At 37.3% G+C, this 23,084-nt stretch overlaps 1 protein-coding gene across 1 annotated transcript; it reads left to right on the top strand.

Moving 5' to 3' along the window:
- Positions 1-3,040: 3,040 nt before the first annotated feature.
- Positions 3,041-21,380, top strand: LOC117930129 (probable phospholipid-transporting ATPase 8). The gene is given in 12 exon segments (XM_034850601.1): positions 3,041-3,876; positions 7,612-8,263; positions 8,266-8,956; positions 9,885-9,995; positions 10,087-10,363; positions 10,560-10,648; positions 10,722-10,830; positions 10,905-11,114; positions 11,238-11,363; positions 19,207-19,305; positions 19,632-19,823; positions 20,541-21,380. Coding segments are annotated over 12 exon segments (3,540 nt in total). The 5' UTR covers positions 3,041-3,483; the 3' UTR covers positions 21,132-21,380.
- The last annotated feature ends 1,704 nt before the right edge of the window (positions 21,381-23,084 follow it).

Here is a 23,084-nt window from a genome sequence, read left to right as displayed (position 1 = left end):
CCCGTAAGGGTCATCATCGTTTACAACTATGTTCATATTTTTCGGGTTAATATGGAATATGATGGTTCCAAAGTAAATTGAAGAGTAAAGAAATTACAAAATTTGCTTAATTATGTAAAGTGGAAATAATTTTGAAAACAATAAAAACAAAAAAATATTTGTCTATTTTTTAGATTAATTGTGATTTTTTTAGATGTATGTTATTTTCTTTAGTTGGTTCAGTTGTAATATGATGTATGTATTTATAAAATTAACTAATATTTAACAATAACATATTGAATAAAGTTTTCATGTGGAAAATTGCAATATCATACTAAGTATAAATTTAAAAGTACATTTAATAAATATTATTAAAGTATAAAATTAAATTATTAAGTATTTTAAAAAAATCAAATAATAAATAAATTATTTGTTAAAAATAACTTAAAATTCATCTTTAATTGTGTGATTATTAATTTCATTATATTTAGAATTTTGTTATTTTAAAACTTCAAAGAAAACTTCAACGATATTTTTTGTGAGTTTAAATTCATATTACAATTTTACTACCGAAAGTGACATATAAAATTAGGGTTGCAACTTGGTCAGATTTAATGGTTAACCCATACCTAATCCAAATTAAGAAATAATGACCCTAGTCCAATCAATCATGATATCCACCTCGAAGTATTTAACCCGAGTACAAACCAAACTCATTTTTCCAAATTATTTGGGTTGGATAATTCAAATTTCATCTTCAGAGATTCTTAGGCTTAGCTTACAATAGCTTCATTTGTTTGTTTTTAATATTATGTATTTATACAAAAATTTAAATAGTAAATAAGACAAAATTTAAATATAATAATAATAATAATAAAGGCTTGAGTTATATGAATCTTAACCTAAACCCAATCCAAATCAAGTTTAGATTGAAAATCTTTCATCCAAACCCAACCCAAATATTAAAATGATTCCCCAAATCCGTCCAAGTGTCATTAAGTCAAGCTAACTTTCCAAATTCCATCTTTTAATAAGACAAGTTTAAAGAAATTGATAATGTAATAAATTACTTAATCAAGAAGCAATGTTCTTTGGGATTTACCAAGACTTAACCCACACTTAATTTTATGCTTCCCTAAATGGTTAAATAATAACAAAATATTATTTGTTTTAAGTACTCTACTATGATTATAAAACACAAAATCCTAATTATAACATAATACAAAGTAATAAAGTCAAAAAGTGAAAACTATAAAGGAAGGAGATGAGGGTGTTTGTTCATCTAGTTTTTTACATAAAGAAATTTACTTTCAAATTTTAAGTTGTTTGTTTTTCTGCTTTTACAACTTATTATAAATTTATGGCGAAATAGAAAAAAACTAAAATACTTGATTTAAAAAAAAAATGGAAAAGGTGATATGTTGGGTTTTCTTTATTTTTTTAATGCTTAATATAAATAAAATATTAAAAAAAACAAAAATCTTAATACTTATCATTATCAAGCACTATTTTATTTTAAGTTATAATTTAGAATTAATGAAAAAACCAAACACCACCTCTGACTTTCCTTAAAAAGTTTTAGATTTTTTATCATTAAATTTAATTGTTAGTTTTATTACCATCTAACCAAATCTAAAAGTACATTCTTATTTTAGCAAAATCCTAAGCATGGAGTAAGGGGCATTGGATAAAACTTAATACTTATTATCTAATAATTTAAGTTGATTTTAAGTTAAATTCTATTTAAGTTATTGACTTAAAACTCATTATTTAATTTTTATTTTAATTATTAAGATTATTTGATAAAATTAACTTAAGATTTATTTTAAATGATTAAATTGATATATTTATTCTTATAAATTATTATTAGGATAAAGAATGTTGAGTAATAATGGAAATTGTGAAATGATAAAAAAAACCGTAAAGGTAATTAAGACACACATAAGATAAAAAGTTGAAATAAAAATATGAACTTAATAATAAATTAATTTTTTATTTATTATTTAAACTTATTTTTTTACTTTAAATCATATTATCATTAAGTTATTTTACCATATATATATATATATATGCTTAATAACTTAAATTAAGTTATTAAAATAAAATTGAAATGCATGGGTAAAGCCCACAATTGTCTGATTATTATTGTGACATAAAATGAATCGAAAAGCAATCCCACCGTACTGTGCTACGTGGTGAAGAAACCCATGTTCGGCATGAATGTCAACTCTGTCCTGCCACGTGCCTTCCTCCTAATGGTCATCACCGTATGTTTCTCACTTACTTCACGTTTGATAATTAAGTGCAAAGTGTCACACCGTAACTCGCCAAGCCCTAGACCGCAGTAAAGTATACTTCTTCACACGATTGGAAGCTGTCTTGAGTCAACCAATCCACGATGCGCCCACACCTGCCTTACCGCGAGCTCTCCCTCACTTGATAGAGCATCTGCCAGCCTGCAACCCACAGTCCCATGTAAATGCAATTGTTCACGTTCTGGCAATCCTCCAGGACAAGAAAAAGTAACTACTAAATGGAAAAACTATATCGTTACTGATATATTTTAATTTAACATTATCTTAAGCGATTTCTTAATATTAGAGAAAAATCTGGCATTATCCAGAAATTACTCCAGCCACCAACTCGCAACGATCGCGCGTCGCATCAGTGCGATGTCGCTTCTCCATTTTCCGGAGTGTGGAGCCACGATGATCACGTCAGTGGACCACGTCTCGCACGTGTCACACTCCCAATAGAGATGTATCCAACCCAGGGTCCAGCCACCGTAACGGTCGTCCACCATCCTGGACCAAACCACTTAAACGACGCCGTTTGAAGCAGCAAGGATTGACGCAGGGGAAATCGCCATTTACCAGGGGCTGATACCGTACATCTCGGACCATTCCATTATGTTATGGTTTGGTCGCTGTCGTACCATCGTGCGCCACGTGTAAGACAAGATGGTGACATCCCTTAGTCCGAGTTCTCCTGTGTACGGCAGTAATCAGCTGCTTCGCTCCGTTTTTAGCTCACTTTGCTTATGAAAGCGGCAAAGCTAAAACAAAAACATAGCCCACTCCTCTTCCCTCATTCGGCCGATCTATGAAGAAAGAGATCTCTCGAACTTCACATGAAAGCAAAGAATTCTCAAACTCTAGGGTTTCAAGATTCATACTTGGCTTGATTCAGTTCAGGTTTTTGGTGATTGGAGTTCAATCAGAACAATCAATGGCGCATCATGTTTGACTCCGTTTACTTACTTTCTCTGCTTTGTCATAGCTCAGGAAGCAAGAAATCAACGGCTGTATCTTCATCAAGCAGTAGTATTTGTATTCATCAACTTATCTTAACTGCTCGGTATTTAAAGTTTAAACGTAGATCAGTGAAAGTCTGTGTTTGAACTTGCTTAATTAGGCTCTGGTTTTCCGGGAGAGTGAGAAGAAAATTCCTGTTTTTTTTCTTCTATTTTTTTTTCGGGAAAATAGGGGAGTAAAACTTTAGGCAATGGTGGGTGGGAGGGGGAGAGGGATACGTTTTAGCAAACTCTATACTTTTTCGTGTGTTCGATCTTCGTTTAGGGAAGATCGTTCACAAATTGGGCAGAAAGGGTACACGAGAGTAGTGTATTGCAACGATCCTGATAATCCAGAAGCGGTTCAGCTAAATTATAGGGGGAATTATGTATCCACTACCAAGTATACTGCAGTGAATTTTTTACCGAAGTCTTTGTTTGAGCAATTTAGGAGGGTTGCGAATATATATTTTCTTGTTGTGGCTTGTGTTTCGTTTAGTCCACTGGCTCCTTACTCCGCCCTTAGTGTTCTTGCACCGTTGTTGGTGGTTATTGGAGCTACCATGGCCAAGGAAGCTGTTGAAGATTGGAGGCGAAGAAAACAGGTAATGGGAATTATGGTTTAGCAATTTCAAGTGCTTTTCTTGCTTTTGAAACTGAAAATTGGTTTAATTTTTTTTGTAAGAGCGAGAAAGTTATTGTCAAAGTGCTAACTTGTAGTTTGACTTGTTACAGAATTTGCTTTTGGGTTTTCCAGCTGTTATATTTTGCGTTCTGTAAGGATATATGAGATTCTAGTTGCAATTGTCAAAAATGTGGATTCTGCTTTGTTCTATTTCCTTTTAACGAAATTGTAGTCTGTACCATTCAAAATACCTGATACAGTTAGTGTGACAAATAAAGAGGAATCATATTACTGCAAGAAGATGCTGGATCTGGAATGTGGTCCTTAACATTCAAAATTTCTTGATGTAATATACTCAACTAGAAGCTTGGCTTGTTTTAGATTGCTGCTTTGCTGGTTAAACGAAGAAATGTTGCTTCCGAGGGCCATAGGAACTGTCACTATACTCAAATCATGTATGCCAACTGTCATGTCCATCTGTTTTCTTCTAAGCATACATGGCTAATTAAGTTTTTCCTGAAAGGTTGGAGCTTGCTCTAATATGAAATATAGGTGCCACATAACTGGGAAAAACAAACAGATAATAAGAGCACTAGACAATGAATGGAAATACGGAAGTGCAGTGAATGACTTGTGTTCAGTAAAAACTGACACTTTGAATCTAAGATTCACCGAGGCCAGATTCCAAGTGTTATCACAATTGGGAGGTATTTTTTGAATTTCAATCTATATACTGTGCTTATATAATTCCAGCCAGAGTCATTAGAGTTGTAATTGAAACATCAAACTTTTGGGTCAATAGAGGTGAAAGGACATTTGTTTGTAACCCATGTTCTCTTAGATGGTACACTTCTCATTTGCTCCATGGAAATGGGCACATTGGTGAACCATGAGCAATTTTTTGCATTTGTGGGGTAGTTTGCTCTCCTTCTTTATTGTTTTCTTCATTAGATCCTGGACATTGATATCATAATAAGAGGTAAGACTAATTAGAGAAGCAATTTGACTTATGAATGTATCACTCCCTATTGAACCACCCCCACCCACTTTCAGATGCCAAATAAGAAAAAAGAACTGTTAGCATATTTATGCATTGACAATTCTAGGTCAAAATTCCCATTGTGTCTCTTAGCTCGTACTCTTCAAATCCTCCTTTGGACACTTGCCTTTTCCAGATTGTCTGTGTTTGAATGATTTGTGTTTAGTGATAATCTGACACTTCGAATCTAAGTTACACTGAGGCCAAACGCCTAGGTATTATCACAATTAGGAGGCATTTTTCGAATTTCAATCTATATATTGTGCTGATATAATTCCAAGCAGAGTCATTAGAGTTAAGTAATTGAAACATCGAACTTTTGGGTCAATAGAGGTGAAAGGAGATTCTCTTGTAATCGAAGTTCTCTCAGATAGTAGACTTCTCCTTGCTCCATGGAAGTAGGCACATTGGTGAACCATGAACAATTTTTTGCATGGGGTAGCTTGCTCTACTTCTTTATTGCTTTCTTCATTAGATCCTGGATATTAATATTGTAATAAGAGGTAAGACTAACTGGAGAAGCGATTTGACTTATGAATATATTGCTCCCTATTGAACCACCTTCATCCACTTTCAAATGCCAAATAAGAGAAAGGAAAGAAAGAACTCTTCCCTTGGCTTTAATTGCGTACCCTTTCCACTAATTCACTTTTTCTTTCCCAATATTTCTGTGCCAAGCAAAGAGGAAGGAAAAGAAAGAAACAGAGAAAAGGGAGAGAGAATGAGAGTTGTACACATCGTGTCTCCCAACCATAATTATATTGACTTGAAAATTGAATTTATTCAACAAGAATTCCTATGACATGCTATACAATAATCAAAATATATGTTACTTTGAAGTAAAGCTTCCATATCTACTACTAGTTTGTGCATCCTCATCTCCACCCTGCACCAAATTATAATTGGTACACACTTGACCTGATAAAATAGTCTTCAAAGGGAAAGAAGACATCAGGTAGGAATTGCATAACCTACTTGGCTGTAACTGGAATCTTTTGCTTACTATACTTGAACTCATCTCAACTATACCTTATTTGAATCATTTGGAGAAGGATGCACAGATCCATTTTTAAACGAACTCCTCCATTTGATCATAGTTTCCACTTATTCCATAAAAAATTAAATTTGTGCATTGATTTTCTGCTTGTGGTAACATACTTTATTTCAATGTTCATGTTTAGTGAGTATAGTACTACAAAATGCTTTATAACAAGTTGATGATTTATGATATATTAATCCCTTTACATGCTAACCATTTTTATGTAGGAATTTATCATGTTTTAGGAAAAGCTACTAAGCTTTATTTGGGTCATCCACCTTGAGGGTTCAATTGCTTGGGCATCACTTAGATGCCTTAACTAAGTCTAACACGACAATCCATTTGAAATCTGACACAATAAGCTCTTAATAATTTTAAAGCTTCTGCTTTATAACAAAATATACCATCAAAAACCTATTTTCTCTATCAAGTGCTAATGTAACCTAACATACCAATTATAATGTTATAATTGGATGTTACATACAAGAACAAAAGAAAGAAAAAGCTGATCATTCTTCTGTTTGAGATTTTATCAATTTGTAAAATTGTGGATGGTTGTCAGTTGGAGTTATTTTCTGTCTCCTTTCTACCTATCGGCACCCCCCTATGCGCTTAGGGTGCAACCCTTATTTTGTTACTTGTTTTTTGATTAATTAATTATTTACTTATCGAGAAATAAAAGAATTAAATTAAATTGTTGGTGAGCATGATATATTTTGTGGACTCAAATCGTAATAACTTAAGATTTTAGGAAAGCTAATTGTCCAATTTGGTATTAGAGCATGTAAAGTTTTAGGAAAATTAGTTGTCTAACTTGGTATCAGAGTTTGTAAGCCCTAAAGGAGGTTGTCTGTGGTTTGTTTGCTTATGGGCCTATGTGTCTCCCTAAGTGCGGGTATGAGGTTTGGTTGCCTACAGGCCAATGTATCTCTGCACATGCAAGTGTGGGTGTGAGGCCCAAGGCCATACATGAAGGAGGGTTTTTAGAGAATATGATAGCTTAAGCTTTCAAGAAAATAGGTTATCCAACAGAGACCAAATTGAGGAACCTTCACTTGATCAAGAAAACTATTCATGTAGGTTTGGAAATTTTGTTTTTGTTCTTTGGGAGATCCTGCATAAATGGTTAAATAGTACCCTTGAAAAACTTAAGTAGTAAACAAATGAAAAAATTAAATGAATAAAATAAAATTTAAAAAATATGCACAGTAAATAAAATGCTTGTTAAGCTATGACTTATTATTCTAACCAATTCTGGTTTAAAATGTGGAGCTGTTGTAGGTTTAGGATCTTTTTAATAACTTTTTTAAAAATGTGGAACTACTTCTAATCATTTTTCATATGAATATGGTGTCTTCAAAATAACCCTCTGAAATAATACTGATCTAAATGACAGATTTACCATTTTTGTCTTTATCCCATTTTACATGTGTCCGCCACTTCTACATAAGCTTGAAGGTTGAGATGTACCCTTTACGGCTTGCCTTCACTTCATTTTTCATTAGTTGATTTTGTTATCTTTTTTCATGCTTGGTGTCTTCTGATGTAAGTTTAGGTTGTCCTTTCAGCTATATTTTTATTCTTGCTAAGTTGTCCTTGGATTCATTGCTTACAGCAAAACTTTGAAATGATTTCAGGATATAGAAGCCAACAATCGGAGGGTCCAAGTGTATAGGAATAATAGTTTCTGCAAGGCCAAATGGAAGGATCTCAGAGTTGGTGACATTGTTAAGGTTGACAAGGATGAATTTTTTCCTGCTGATTTGTTTCTACTCTCATCAAGCTATGAGGATGGCATTTGTTATGTTGAGACAATGAACCTTGATGGAGAGACTAATCTGAAACTTAAACATGCTTTGGAGGAGACATCTTCTCTCCGTGATGAAAAATCATTTCAGCAATTTAAGGCAGTCATCAACTGTGAGGACCCAAATGAAGATCTTTATTCCTTTGTTGGAACTTTGTCCTATAATGGCACCCCCCATGAACTTTCCTTGCAACAGACTCTTTTGAGAGATTCTAAGCTTAGAAATACTGATTGCATTTATGGTGTAGTTATTTTTACTGGGCATGACACAAAAGTGATGCAGAATGCTACAGATCCTCCTTCAAAAAGGAGTAAGATTGAGAGGAGAATGGATAAGATAGTCTATATCCTCTTCAGTACTCTAGTTTTAATATCTTTTATTGGATCTGTTTTTTTTGGAACTGAGACTAGGAAAGATATAAGTGGTGGAAAGTATAGAAGATGGTACCTTCGACCAGATGATACAACTGTGTTTTATGACCCCAAAGACCAGTACTAGCTGCATTTCTTCATTTCTTGACAGGGCTTATGTTGTATGGATATTTGATACCAATATCATTGTATGTCTCCATTGAGATTGTGAAAGTTTTACAGAGTATTTTCATTAACCAGGATCAGGATATGTATTATGAGGAAACAGACAAACCAGCACATGCACGCACATCTAATTTGAATGAGGAGCTTGGTCAAGTTGATACAATACTGTCTGACAAAACGGGTACTTTGACATGTAACTCCATGGAGTTCGTAAAATGTTCAATAGCAGGCACTGCTTATGGACGTGGTATGACAGAAGTGGAAAGGGCATTGGTGAGGAGAAATGATAGGCCACATGAAGTGGGTGATGCTTCATCTGACTTACTAGGTGATAGTGGTGAAAGGGACTTGGGAAAGCCAATTAAGGGTTTCAACTTTAGAGATGAACGCATAATGCATGGTCGGTGGGTTAATGAACCTCATGCAGATGTTATACAAAGGTTCTTTCGAGTATTGGCAATTTGCCATACGGCCATTCCAGATATAAATGAAGGTGAAATTTCTTATGAAGCCGAGTCACCAGATGAAGCAGCCTTTGTCATAGCTGCAAGGGAGCTTGGTTTTGAGTTTTTTTCAAGGAAACAAACGTGCATCTCATTGCATGAGTTAGATCATAAGAGTGGCAGAGAGGTTGACAGGTAACCTTCCTTTAAGCCATTTCATTTTTTCTTTGGTGTTGAAAGTTACATTGTACCCTTTCAGTTATACATGGTTCCCATAGAGCTGCCTCAAAGTTAATTTATTAGATTTAAGTGCTTCATCTGACAGTTGAGAAAGATTCTTTTTAGACTAATATTCCTGAAAAAGTGGCCCTGACTTTTCATTTACACCAATGGCAATGGCATTGACAACCTTCTGCCTTCTAAGATGTTAGCATATTCAGTTTTGCTCTCACTCATAGCGAGTGTAAACACAATGAAATACAACACAGATACTTGAACTTTGTCTTTTTTCTCAAGGTCAAAATGGTTTATTGGCACTGTCTAGGTGTTGATTTTATTAGCGTAAGGGACATAGCTTTCAAAACTTGTTTTGATTGTCTTCTTATTAAAGAATGTTTTAGGAAGCCAACTTTTTAGATTGATGAAAGCAGAAGACAAAACTAACATGTAACTGTGGCTTCTGGAGTGCAAAGATGAGGAGCTCATAGAAGTATAAAAAGTTAAGAGATTGGTATGTGAGATATTTGAAGGAAAGAGAGGGAAGAGTAGAATGCAAGTTAATCAAATGAAAGAAGTGGAATGAGAATGGGTAATTATGTCATTATAGTAGATGATTGTGCCTTTTTTGTCTTATCAAAAGTGAGAATGGGTAATTATGTCATTGTAATGGATGATTGTGCCTTTTTTGTCTTATCAAAAGTATTCTTTTCCTTTTTCACTTAAAAAGGCTGCTTTTGAACTCAAGGCAGTTACAATTGCATACAGATGTTGATGCAGGAGGCTGGAAACTGCTTTAAGATGGCATCTTCATGTCTCATCTCTTTATCTATTAATTTTGTTACTTCTTTTAACTCACGTTATAAATTTTAGTTGCATTTCATGTGACTCAGTTTCTATATTCCAGAACGTACAAGCTTCTTCATGTCTTAGAATTCAAGAGTTCTCGTAAAAGAATGTCTGTGATTGTAAGGAATCCAGAGAATCAGTTGTTGCTCCTTTCCAAGGGTGCAGACAGGTTTGAATCCCAATGGAAAAAATTTATTCTAGAGTATATGAACTTGTAAAGCAGAGTTTATTGATCTCCTTTAACATGTCTGCATATTCAGTGTAATGTTTGACAGACTCTCCAAGGAGGGGCGAATGTTTGAGGCTCAGACCCGGGATCACATCAGAAAATATGCTGAGGCAGGGTTACGTACTTTGGTACTTGCGTACCGTGATCTTGATGAAGAAGAGTATGAGGCATGGGAAGAGGAGTTTTCAAGGGCCAAAACTTCTGTTGGTGCAGATCATGATGCCTTGGTGGATGCTGCTTGTGATAAAATTGAGAGGGATTTAATTCTTCTTGGTGCTACAGCTGTTGAAGACAAGCTGCAAAAAGGGGTCAATATTGAACTGTTCACTTGAAAAGTCTTGAACTTATAATTTTTTTAAAGATATTTTCCCATACAGCGTTTTATCATTTAAATTGGAAGCTAATAGTTCAAAAATGAAAAACAGTTTCATCTCATATTTTGAAGGACCTATCTGCATTCTTAGATGGTTGGTTTCTTACATGATAGTATTCTATGGTGAACAGGTTCCTGAGTGCATTGACAGGCTTGCACAGGCTGGTATTAAAATCTGGGTCTTAACTGGTGATAAAATGGAAACTGCAATTAATATTGGGTATGCTCATGAGTCTGAGGTTATGGTGCTTTCCCAGGAAGTTGCAGGTTGTAACTATTGTAATTCCTAACAGGTATGCATGTAGTTTACTGAGGCAAGGGATGAAGCAAATAGTGATTACACTAGATTCACAAGATATCGATGTTTTGCGGAAACAGGGGGACAAGGAGGCCATTGCAAAGGTACAGTATTCTAAGGCCAATATTGAACAAACCTTTTTTCATTCTAAGTTTAATGAGAATTTCAATTGTCTCAGGCTTCTTGTGAAAGCATAAGGAAGCAAATTAGAGAAGGAAAATCTCAACTTATTTCAGCTAAAGAAAATTCTGTCTCATCTGCTCTGATAATTGATGGTGAATCTCTGAGTTTTGCTCTCAACAAGAATCTTGAGAAGTCATTTTTGGAACTTGCAATAGATTGTGCTTCCGTTATTTGCTGTCGCTCTTCTCCCAAACAGAAAGCTCTTGTATGTGCGATAAACCCAGTCGTAGGCTCCATTGAATTGAATTTATTTTGATCCCTCAAAAATAATTGATCTCTGTTGTTACTGACATCAAAATAATCTGATAGAAATGTAGAAGATATGCAGGTTACAAGATTGGTCAAAATGGGGACAGGCGAAACAACTCTAGCAATAGGTGATGGGGCAAATGATGTTGGCATGCTTCAAGAGGCTGATATTGGAGTTGGCATTAGTGGTGTCGAAGGCATGCAGGTCTTAATTCTTATGCTTTATATTTTTTTTTATATATAATTACTTTTGGGGGATTGGTTAGGAGGGGCAGGGAAAGGGATGGAGTGGGGTGCAACTCTCATTTTTTCTGATAGACAAGCAAAGATATATTAAAAGTGTCTGATAAAAATAAAAAAAAAGATATAGCATGGCACGTCAAAATACATAGGGTGTATACAAAGGCTGCCAAGCAGCACAAGAGAAGCCAAAAAAAAAAAAAAAACCCTCTCCTATAGGCAGCACCCAACCAATCAATATTATGCAGACATAGAATCCTCATCTATACGCAAATTAGCTCAAAGCAAAAAGAACAAAAGGAGCAGTTTTTGATAGCCTGATCTGATTTTTCCACATTTTCAAAAGCTTTGTGATTTCTCTGCATTCAAATGATTCAGAATAAGCATGAGGGAGCAGTCTGTGACACCTTTCTCTGTTTCTTCACCATAAAAGTTCCCTACCAACTTAAAGGGTGAAAACAGCACTAGTTCTATGCTGAACAAAAAGAGATTCAAATGCCACGATGTTTTTGTTTTAGCACAATTAAGAAGGATGTAATCGTTTATTCTTCTTCACTCTTGCACAAATAACATCTATTTGACAATGTCCAACCTCTTCTTTTTAATTGATCTTTTGTCGAAATACTCCACCAAATTGCTTTCCATGCAAGGAACACCACTTTCATCAGCAGCCATGAATTCCAAATAAGATTCATGGGAGAATTTTTATCTCAGTCCAGCTCCAGATAGGAATAGAAAGCCTTGACTGAATTTTTTATCCTTTGACTCCAGCCAAAATAACCAATCCTCCTTGTCCCTCTTCACTGTTTCCTCTTGAAGCCTCAAGAGGAAAGCCTATGCATTATCAATCATTCCCAGTCATGGATAGTATAGAAGCTTTCTATTCTCAATTCAATGCTAATAATTCTCAACTCAATGGAGCCTTGAAATTCATCTACTTGGTTTGGCTTTACAAATCCTTTTTAGTTGTAAACTTAATAATATAAATCTTTAGTATGTGGAAGTGAAAAATGTCTAGCATTTTCTCATACTAATGTGTATCTCTTAATCATATGTCACTCTGCTTTTGAAATGAATACACTCCAAGTGTTATAGAACAATAACAAAGCCTTCAATCCCAACAATTGGGTTTGGCTATGCTTGCACTTGTTCACCAGTCAACCCTGGCTAGAGCAATGTCCTCTGTCAAATTAAAGACAAGAATAAACCTTTAAGTCACAAAAACTGTGAAAAATGTCCCAACTGTATGTATATATATCTATCTGTTGAGAGAGAGAGAAAGAAGAAAGACCTTAATTCTCATTAATGTCATGATCTACTTACAATTGAGAAATATATATATATACAAGGCTAGGAGTCCTAACTACCATACATGTATCCTATATTAACAAGGAAAGGTTATATACTATAAATACATTATATTCAACACTCCCCCTCAAGCTGGAGCATATACGTCATATGCACCAAGCTTGTTACAAATATATTTAATCCTAGGACCTCTGAGAGATTTAGTGAAGATGTCAGCTAGTTGATCATTTGAATTAACAAAACTTGTAGCAACACATCCTGATGCGATCTTCTCTCTAATGAAATGACAGTCAACTTCAATATGTTTGGTCCTTTCATGAAAGACTGGATTGGATGCAATATGTAATGCGGCCTGGTTATCACATATGAGTTTCATCTGTTCATCCTTTCCAAATCTCAACTCTAGAAGAAGATGTCTCAACCATATGAGTTCACATGTTGCCAAAGCCATAGCTCGATACTCGGCTTCAGCGCTAGATCTGGCCACTACATCTTGTTTCTTACTCTTCCAAGATATTAGATTACCTCCAATAAAAACACAGTACCCTGAAGTGGAACGTCTATCTGTGGGTGAGCCAGCCCAATCTGCATCTGTGTAACCAACAACCTGAGTATGACCTCTGTTCTCGTACAACACACCTTGGCCTGGTGTACTTTTGATATATCGAAGAATGCGGATTACAGCATCCCAATGGCTATCACATGGTGACTGTAGGAATTGACTAACAACACTCACAGGAAAAGAAATGTCTGGACGAGTAATGGTGAGATAGTTCAATTTACCTACGAGCCGTCGATATCTCCCGGGGTCTCCTAAAGGCTCCCCCTGTCCTGGTACAAGTTTGACATTCGGATCCATAGGTGTGTCTACCGGTTTACAGTCTAACATACCAGTTTCTTCCAGGATGTCTAAAGCATACTTCCTTTGGGAAAGGACCACAGCAGAACTGGATTGAGCTATCTCAATTCCCAAGAAATACTTGAGTTTCCCCAAGTCTTTGGTCTGAAAGTGGGTAAAAAGGTGTTGTTTTAGTTTCTGAATACCATCCTGATCACTGCCTGTAATGACGATGTCGTCCACATAAACAACCAGATAAATACACTTCCCCAAAGAGTTATGATGATAGAAAACTGAATGGTCTGCTGTACTGCGAAGCATGCCAAACTCTTGAACAACAGAACTAAAACGGCTAAACCATGCTCGAGGAGATTGTTTCAAGCCATATAGAGAACGGCGTAACCTGCATACTAAACCAGACTCCCCCTGAGCAACAAAACCAGGAGGTTGCTCCATATAAACTTCCTCGGCAAGATCACCATGAAGGAAGACATTTTTAATATCCAATTGATAAAGAGGCCAAGAACACATGGCAGCCATGGAGAGAAGCAGACGAACAGAAGCAATCTTGGCAACCGGAGAGAATGTGTCACCATAATCAGAACCATAAACCTGAGTATAGCCTTTAGCAACTAAGCGGGCCTTAAGGCGATCAACCTGACCATCAGGACCAACCTTAACTGCGTAAACCCAACGACAACCAACGGTAGATTTACCCGAGGGTAAAACAACAAGATCCCAAGTGCCATTAGAGTGCAGAGCAGCCATTTCATCCACCATTGCCTGTCGCCAGCCTGGATGGGAAAGAGCTTCATGGGTGCTCTTTGGAAGAGAAACAGAGGATATAGCAGAAACAAAAGCAGAATAGGGTGAAGATAATCGATGATAACTCAAAAAATTGTAAATAGGATGAGGATTACGAGTAGAGCGAGTACCTTTCCGAACAGCAATGGGTAAGTCATTAAGAGAAGGCAGAGCCGGGGTAGGTGAAGCCGAAGGGATAGGAAGTGAGTCAGCAGGTGCCTCAGCAAAAGGGAGAGGAGCAACGACACGAGGGCGACGATGATAAACCTGAAGTGGCCGAGGAGGCATAGCATCAGGTGGGGAGACAATGGGAATAGGCAAGACTTCAGAAACAGGAAGAGACTCAGAAGTGGTGGAAAAGAATGGTGAGTCCTCAAAGAAGGTGACATCAGCGGAGATAAAGTATCGATGAGTCTCAAGGGAATAACAACGATAACCCTTCTGAAGTCTAGAGTATCCCAAGAAGAGACACTTCATGGCTTTGGCGGAAAGCTTGTCCTGTCCAGGAGTGAGAATATGAACAAAGCAAGTACAACCAAAGACACGAGGAGGAAGGAAATAAAGTGGTTGGTCAGGGAAGAGAAGGGAGTGAGGAATCTGATCATGTAAGACAGAGGAGGGCATACGATTAATCAAATAACAAGCGGTAAGAACAGCGTCCCCCCAAAAACGAAAAGGAACATTGCTATGGAGGAGGAGAGTACGAGCTGTCTCAACAAGATGTCGATTCTTGCGTTCAGCTACCCCATTTTGTTGAGGAGTATGAGCACAAGAAGACTGATGAAGAATCCCATGATGAGACATAAACGAAGTAAATGGGGCTGAAAAATATTCCCTGGCATTGTCACTGCGTAACACACGAATAGAAACATTGAACTGGGTTTGGATTTCAGCATAAAATTTCTGGAAAATAGAGAATAACTCAGCTCGATTTTTCATTAAAAATAACCAAGTACATCGAGAATAATCATCAATGAAAGTGACAAAATACTGAAATCCTAAAGTAGACGCAGTCCGACAAGGACCCCAAACATCAGTGTGGACAAGCTCAAAAGGAGACTTTGCCCGATTATTCAAACGCTTTGGGAACGAGACACGAGTATGTTTCCCAAGCTGACATGACTCACACGGAAGCGACGATAAAGTGGAAAAACGAGGGACCATCTTCTGGAACTTGGAGAGACTAGGGTGGCCCAGACGATTGTGAATGAGGAGAGGAGCATCAGTGGAAATGCAAACTGCAGGAGATGAATCCGAGGTGAGGTGATAGAGGCCTTGAGACTCACGTCCTATGCCAATCGTCTTCCCCGTACTCCGGTCCTGCAAGGTCACAAATTTATCAGAAAAGGTAATAGAGCAATTAAGAGTACGAGTGATTTTGCTGATGGAAATAAGATTAAAAGGACATTCAGGAGTATAAAGGACAGAAGTGAGAGGTAGAGAAGGCAGAGGAAGGGCCAAACCAATACCTTTAGCCACAGTTTGAGAACCATTAGCTAAGGTAACATTAGGTAAAGCAGAGGTAGTAGTAATAGAGGAGAAAAGATCCTTATTACCAGATAAGTGATCAGAAGCTCCAGAATCTAGAATCCAGGGTCCAAGAGAAGATGTGTGGGTAAGGCAGGCAGAGGCATTACCAGGCTGGGCAACAGAGGCAACAGAAGCCTGAGATGCGGAAGAGCTCGGAGCTTGAGGCAGCGGAGAATCAGAGGACTGGGCCACATGGGCAGTGCGAGGAGGTCGTCCATGTAACTGATAGCAACGATCGCGAGTGTGGCCAAGTTTATTGCAATAGGTGCAATGAGGACGTTGACCTCTACCTCGGGTACCACTACGGCCTCCTCGAGAGTTAGTTTGAGAAACTAACACAGAAGAATCTGAAGTGCTATCAAATGGCAAAGTCTGAGTGGAGGAGATACGGAGGAGGCGAGCAAACACATCATCCAAGGACGGAACTGATGAACTACCAAGAATCTGATCGCGGACAGGCTCAAGATCCGGACGGAGGCCAATAAGAGTAAGAACCATGAAGAACTTGTCAAGCTGTGTTTGTTGAGCCCCAACATCAGGAGTAAGAGGCATCACAGTCAAGAACTCCTCCTTAAGAGAGGCAATCTGGCCAATATAAGTAGATAGATCCAAGTCCTGTTGGCTGAGATGGACAATTGCAGAAGCCACCTTATAAAGACGCTGGATATCATTCGTATATAATCCTTTGGCCTGAGTCCAAAATTTAAAACAAGTTTTGTAGGCCCGAAGATGAAGAAGAATCTTGGGATCAACCGATTGCCATAATACACTACATAACTGTGCATCTATCTTCCTCCACTGTACGCGGTCAACCTCAGGGATATCTGCCTCCTGTGTAATCAAGTGATCCTCATATCCTTGACCCATAAACCAAAGTTCAACAGACGCAGACCAGGAAAGATAATTGTCACTGCCAACCAATTTCTCCGAAGTAATCATAGGAGATCCAGATATAACAGCGGAAAAAATGGAATTTTTAGTAGTCATATCTACTTATCTGAAGAATGAAGTATGTTTGGATCGAAGAGAGCCCTAATACGGCTTCAGATTGCGGCGTGGCACCACCGAAAAAGGGAGACGGCCTCAGATCGCGGCGTGGTACCACCAGAAAGGTAGAAGAACACTTCCCAAGGCACGTGCAGGGATTGGAGTGGAGAAAAAGTAGTCGGAGCTTCGCCGGAAAGGCTGTTTGGAGGGCCGACGGAGACAAAAATCCCCAAAAGAGGTATGTGCAGGGCTCGGATGGGAGAACCAGGGAGGTAGGGAGGCTGGTCGGCGTCAGGCGAAGCTGGAGGAGGAGGCGCGTCGCCGGAAAAGGCCTCACGCGCCCTCACGCGCCGGCGCGTGAGATTCAGTCGCCGGCCGGAAATTTGCGCGTGGACGGCGCGTGGATGGGATTTTGGTGCCGGTGCCTTCACAAAAGTTGTAGATCTCCTCCAGGCGCTCCTTCTGGTATAGTCGGTGTCGGAAAAATACGTCGCCGGAAAAGTCGCCGGAAAATCTCGCCGGAAAATTCGCCGGAAAAGTTCGCCGGCGGTGATTAGTTTCTGTCGACGATCCGAATGACCGGAAAGTATTGGAAGATGGGGAAGGTGACCGGAATGAAACACGGTCACCGGAAGGTTTCCCGGAGTTGATGACACGGGAAACAAGAAAGAATTAGGTTTTCTTCCTTGGCTCTGATACCATGTTGAGAGAGAGAGAAAGAAGAAAGACCTTAATTCTCATTAATGTCATGATCTACTTACAATTGAGAAATATATATATATACAAGGCTAGGAGTCCTAACTACCATACATGTATCCTATATTAACAAGGAAAGGTTATATACTATAAATACATTATATTCAACACTATCCTTCAAATCTTGCATGCAACCAATTCAACCTTCCTCTTGATGAGGGCAATTCTGGGTCAGGAAGTTATAAAATCTTGAATATGTGAATTTAGAGTGGTCAGTGATGTGGACAAGAGAATAGAGACTAAGCTGGACAAGAGATGATCATTTCAGATCAAGTGGGTACATGGTATAAGTGGTGAAGAAAGAATGAAAAACTGATCAAGGAGTTTGAGAGTTGGTGGCTTGAAGAGAGGGGATTGTTGATGACATGGTTTGGAAAGAACAGAGCATTGATATTTGTGTTAGAGATAATGATTTCATCATTGATGGTGAGATTTTTCTCATAAGTTTTGTTACTGTATCATCTGTAGTTACGATGGATATGGTGAACTAAGATTTGAGTATTTTGCTACATGATGTGTAGCATTTTGGTTGCTTGAGAAGAGACTTGGTTAAATGGTCCAACTAAAAACAGGTTTTTGGGTTTCTCTCATTTTTCCTAGACAACCAAATGATGGAAAGATTTTCACTTTTCTTTCCTTCTCTTCTTCCTTTCACTTACTTTTCCTTGGTAGTTTCTTAGATATAAACTCAACCTTAAGCTCTAAAGTTTCTGTCCATAATTTTAACTTTTAACTGGAATTTAAGTTACACAAATAACACAGTATCTTCAACAAATAGCATACACCATCCAAAAGAGCATCCTATCCTCTCCTATTTCTGTTTTGGGAATGAGTTCATAATTGATTCATTGGAACTGTAAATTAGTGATGAGAGCAGAATATGAAAATTTAGAACATATTTGAATATGTGGAAAGAACTTGTAATTAGAAAATTGTGAAAATGATATTTAAAGATAAAAAGGGTTTCTTTTTCATTTTATTAATCAGCAGGTATTAGTTTGTGGTATTCTTATTATCTATTTGATATGAATGAAACTTAGATTTACCAGAGGTTAACTTAGTTCTTTTGATCAGGCTTGTACTTCATAGGGAGGATTTCTCATCCTTCTCATGTTTCTTTTCTCTATTAGTAAAACTTAGATTTACCAGGCATACTTTTGCATGGTTATTAGAAGTGGAAAAAAACATCACTCTGTTAAGATAACAGTCATGTCCTGGTGGCTTGAGATTCTGTACAAGCCTCAAAGCAGGTGGCAACTCACATAACATCCAATTCTGGTAAAGAGAATTTAGTGGGACCTGATTAATTTAAGAGGGACATTTATCTTAGGACGAAAGAGGAGGGGCTGCCTCCCTTCAAATCACATTGTCCATTTACCTTCCTTTTCTTGCATGCTATGTCTGTTTCTGGAATTAAAATTTAATTTTCATACACTCTTCTCATCTGAAACCTTTTGCTTCAAAATTATGTACTGTGAGTATAACATTTCCATTGTTTGAACTCTGTTGAACCTTCTTTTATGAGGTGAAAAATATGTAGCTTATGATTGCAGTTTTTTTTTTTTCTCTTTCCCTAAACCTTCAGGCTGTGATGTCCAGTGATTTTGCAATAGCTCAATTCCGTTTTCTGGAACGTTTGTTGCTGGTTCATGGCCATTGGTGTTACAGGCGAATATCAATGATGGTAATGTTGTGGCTCCATGTAACCTTCCCATCTCACCAGAAATTGTAACAGAATTTTATAAGCTTTATGACCAATAAGTTGAGAAACCATAATCTCTAGTTCAAATTCATTATCTTTGTACTTGTTTTTCTCTCTTCCAAAACCATCATCTAATATAAAAAGAATAAAAACCATCTTTCTGCTTTTCTCTTTTCTTTCCCTTTTTCCCCTTCCTCTTCAACTTACAAGGAGTAATTTGGTAGGTTAAATGACATACGTAGCTTTTAATTCCCCCATTAAAAGAATGAAATCCTTGCTAAAGTATGTCTTTTTTTATCTATATGCAGATATGCTACTTCTTCTACAAGAACATTGCTTTTGGGTTTACCCTATTTTGGTTTGAGGCTTATGCTTCTTTCTCTGGTCAACCTGCTTATAATGATTGGTACATGTCCTTCTACAATGTCTTCTTCACTTCACTTCCTGTGATTGCTCTTGGTGTTTTCGATCAGGATGTTTCCGCACGCCTTTGCCTCAAGGTACACAATGATAATCCATCTAAGTGTTTTGATGTGTGTTGTTAAATTGGAAGGAGATCCAGGGACAGAAGGTACAAAGATATTTTCTGTTTGTTACAGGATCATAATATTAATAATAGGCTTTACCTCTTCAGCTGAATGACCAGCATCCAAGGCCTATAAATTCTCATCAAGCAAGGGATCTGTCAACTGAACTTGAATTTAACCTCAATTTGATTCAGTTACTCTGTCCAGATCCTAATTTGGCTGCCCTTGTGGCTTTGCCTAAGATACCAAAAACCATGCCAGAAGAGAAAATATTTAATTTAGATTTAACACATGGGAGAAATCAAATCCAATAAGGTCTTTCTTGGATTAATATAGACATATTTTAGAACAGCCAACCCATGTGGCATACACTTCTGATGAGTAGCCGTGTCCATGGGACTCTGTTTCAAACATTCTTGGGTACACGCATGACACCCCTAGGATATTTCAGGAAGTTTAAAAAATAAAAAATAAAAAAATACCCACACACATAGCTGAAACAGGTTAAACAAGCAATGGACTCATTATGAAAGGGCTATTTTGCTCTGGTGTAGAAAGTAACATAATGTAATTTTAAACATCAAACTATGACAATGAGTAAATGCAAGTAGAGGTAGTATACTATTTGTCAAGCATTTTCTTCAAGCCAGATGGACATTTTATTGATCACATGCTATGTCTCTTCTGCAGTACCCTTTATTATATCAGGAAGGAGTACAGAACATTCTCTTCAGCTGGCCCCGAATACTTGGGTGGATGTCTAATGGGGTTATAAGCTCTATAATTATCTTCTTCTTCACCACCAAGTCCATCATTCCCCAAGCCTTCCGAAGAGACGGCCAAGTAACTGACTTCGAAGTCCTTGGGGCCACAATGTATACTAGTGTAGTGTGGGCAGTGAACTGCCAAATAGCACTCTCCATCAACTACTTCACTTGGATCCAACACTTCTTCATTTGGGGCAGCATCATCTTCTGGTATATATTCTTGGTGATTTATGGATCTCTCTCCCCAACGGTGTCTACAACAGCATACCGGGTTCTCGTTGAAGCCTGTGCTCCCAGTGTTCTCTACTGGCTGGCCACCCTTCTCGGTGTCATCTCCACTTTGTTGCCCTACTTTTCATACAGGGCTTTCCAGACAAGATTTCGACCCTTGTACCATGATATAATTCAACAAAAACGGTCAGAAGGCTTAGAGACTGACGACACTCCCAATGAGTTGCCTCACCGGGTCAGGGACAAAATACAGCATCTGAAGATGGGACTGAGGCGGAGTTGACAATGCCAGTCGATGTTCGCATTAACCCCATTAGTTCCTTAGCTTCTGTACATGTTACACGCATTTTAAACACAGGTAGGAAGGTGATCATGTAGAGTCGCAATGTAAAAAGCCAATGAATTCAAGTATAATGGGGGGTATCCCACCCTGTACCTGCGCTCTCCCAGGTACCTAATTATCCTATGTAAGCTTCTTTTGTGTGTAATTTTGATGATATATGAATGCATTCCTTTCCCCCCGTATCTCCCAGTTGATTTGTTTGTTGAAGTCCCATTATCATCATGATGCCAATGTTGAATCCCCCCTCCTTTGATAGAAAACGAAGGTATTCCCACAGCCCATAATGATCAAATTTCATGAAATTCTTCATACCAATACTTGTTCATACCCTCCATACCACCTTCCATCCTTCTCTCTCGTGGGACATGTGGCATTGAAAATCTTCAACATGTGATCCATGATCCCTTAACCCATCATGAGAGAAGTAGTGCAAAACATGCCATTTTGTATCCAAATCCATGTACAAGTGTACAACCATTTGTCAATTCTCCTTATCGCCTAGGATTATTATTATTATTATCATCTTGTGGAGGTTGTGCAATAATAATTGGCCATTAAATTTGAAAATAAGAAAGATATGGTTCACCTTTATTGCAATCTCATTAAAGCATTTACCTACCCACTAGTTAACAGATCAACATCTTCATCAAAATTTAATAATATTGTCCACAACCTACGTCTATAATTTAACAATTTAGGTTGACCTTTTTTTTTCCATAATTGCATAAAATAATGAAGCGTCACGGTTCATCTTGGTGACAACAAATACCCATATTCTCATCGAGTTTCACATGCTGTAGCAGTAGCCATTCTCTATCGTCAAAAATACCCACAAGAAAATAAAATTGGGGTTTTTAATCAGACTTATCAAATTGTCATAAAAAGGTCAAATTTATTAAAGCCATCAATGGAGAATTCTGCTCTGCGTCTTCCAAGTGGGTGGGGCCTGTTCATACATCCAGGCTAGAATTTAGAAATAATGTTACCAATTTCTAAAGCCTTTAGACAGACCGAGTCCTCTCCGCCCTTTTGCCTTTTTGCCTTTTCCGAGGAATTTCCGGATTTGAATCATCTTCCCGTGATTACACTGTGCCTAGTGCCAATATTTTGCCAACTTTCCACACATTCTCTTTCTGGAAAGTAGCCTCCCTTGATTGCTACCGGCCTTATAATAATTAATAATAACAATCTTTCCGTAAGAAAATTAATTGATCTGTTTTCTTAAATAAATAAAAAAAATCCCCTCAACACCTGAATTTTGGGTCAAAATGATTACCATAAAAATACACTTTCTAGACTTTTTTTTTTTACTTAAAATATAGCATTTTTTCAGTCACGTGGTTGTCACGTCATCCTTTGTTCCTCCCACGAAAATGAAAGTCTCGTATCACAATTCAGGATTGATCACATGGCAATAAAAGGGCGAATAAAAAGGCTCTTTCGGCCCAAAACTTGCGAGATTTACTTTTTCCATTTCTTGGATATCAAAAGGTTGGTAAATGTTATTGAAATAATAACCTATCAATTTCTTGATGAACAAGAAAATCAATTACAAGGAGCATGCTTCTTGGGACAGTTGCGGCACAATAAATTAAAATAGATACCTATTGCTATGAGTTTGTTGGGATTGCAGCACTTAATGTCCCCATTTCTCCATGCATTTATTAATTGATGTTCGTTTTAAAATCCAACCCCCCCTTTCATACCTATTTATCATTCCCATCTATTACCCGACAATTTTATTTTATTTTTTATTTTTTTATTTTTTTATTTTTTTATTTTTTTATTTTTATTATTATTTTTTAATGTTCTCTCACATTCCATGGACTTTGCTTCTTGTACAAGAATGAATGCATCCACCATCATCGTCATGCGTGTGCTGTTCCTCTTGTT

This window comes from Vitis riparia, chromosome 14, assembly GCF_004353265.1.
Source record: "Vitis riparia cultivar Riparia Gloire de Montpellier isolate 1030 chromosome 14, EGFV_Vit.rip_1.0, whole genome shotgun sequence".
Classification (NCBI taxonomy): Eukaryota; Viridiplantae; Streptophyta; class Magnoliopsida; order Vitales; family Vitaceae; genus Vitis; species Vitis riparia.
Note: the sequence above shows the minus strand (reverse complement) of the source record. Positions and strands in the feature narration are given on the sequence as shown.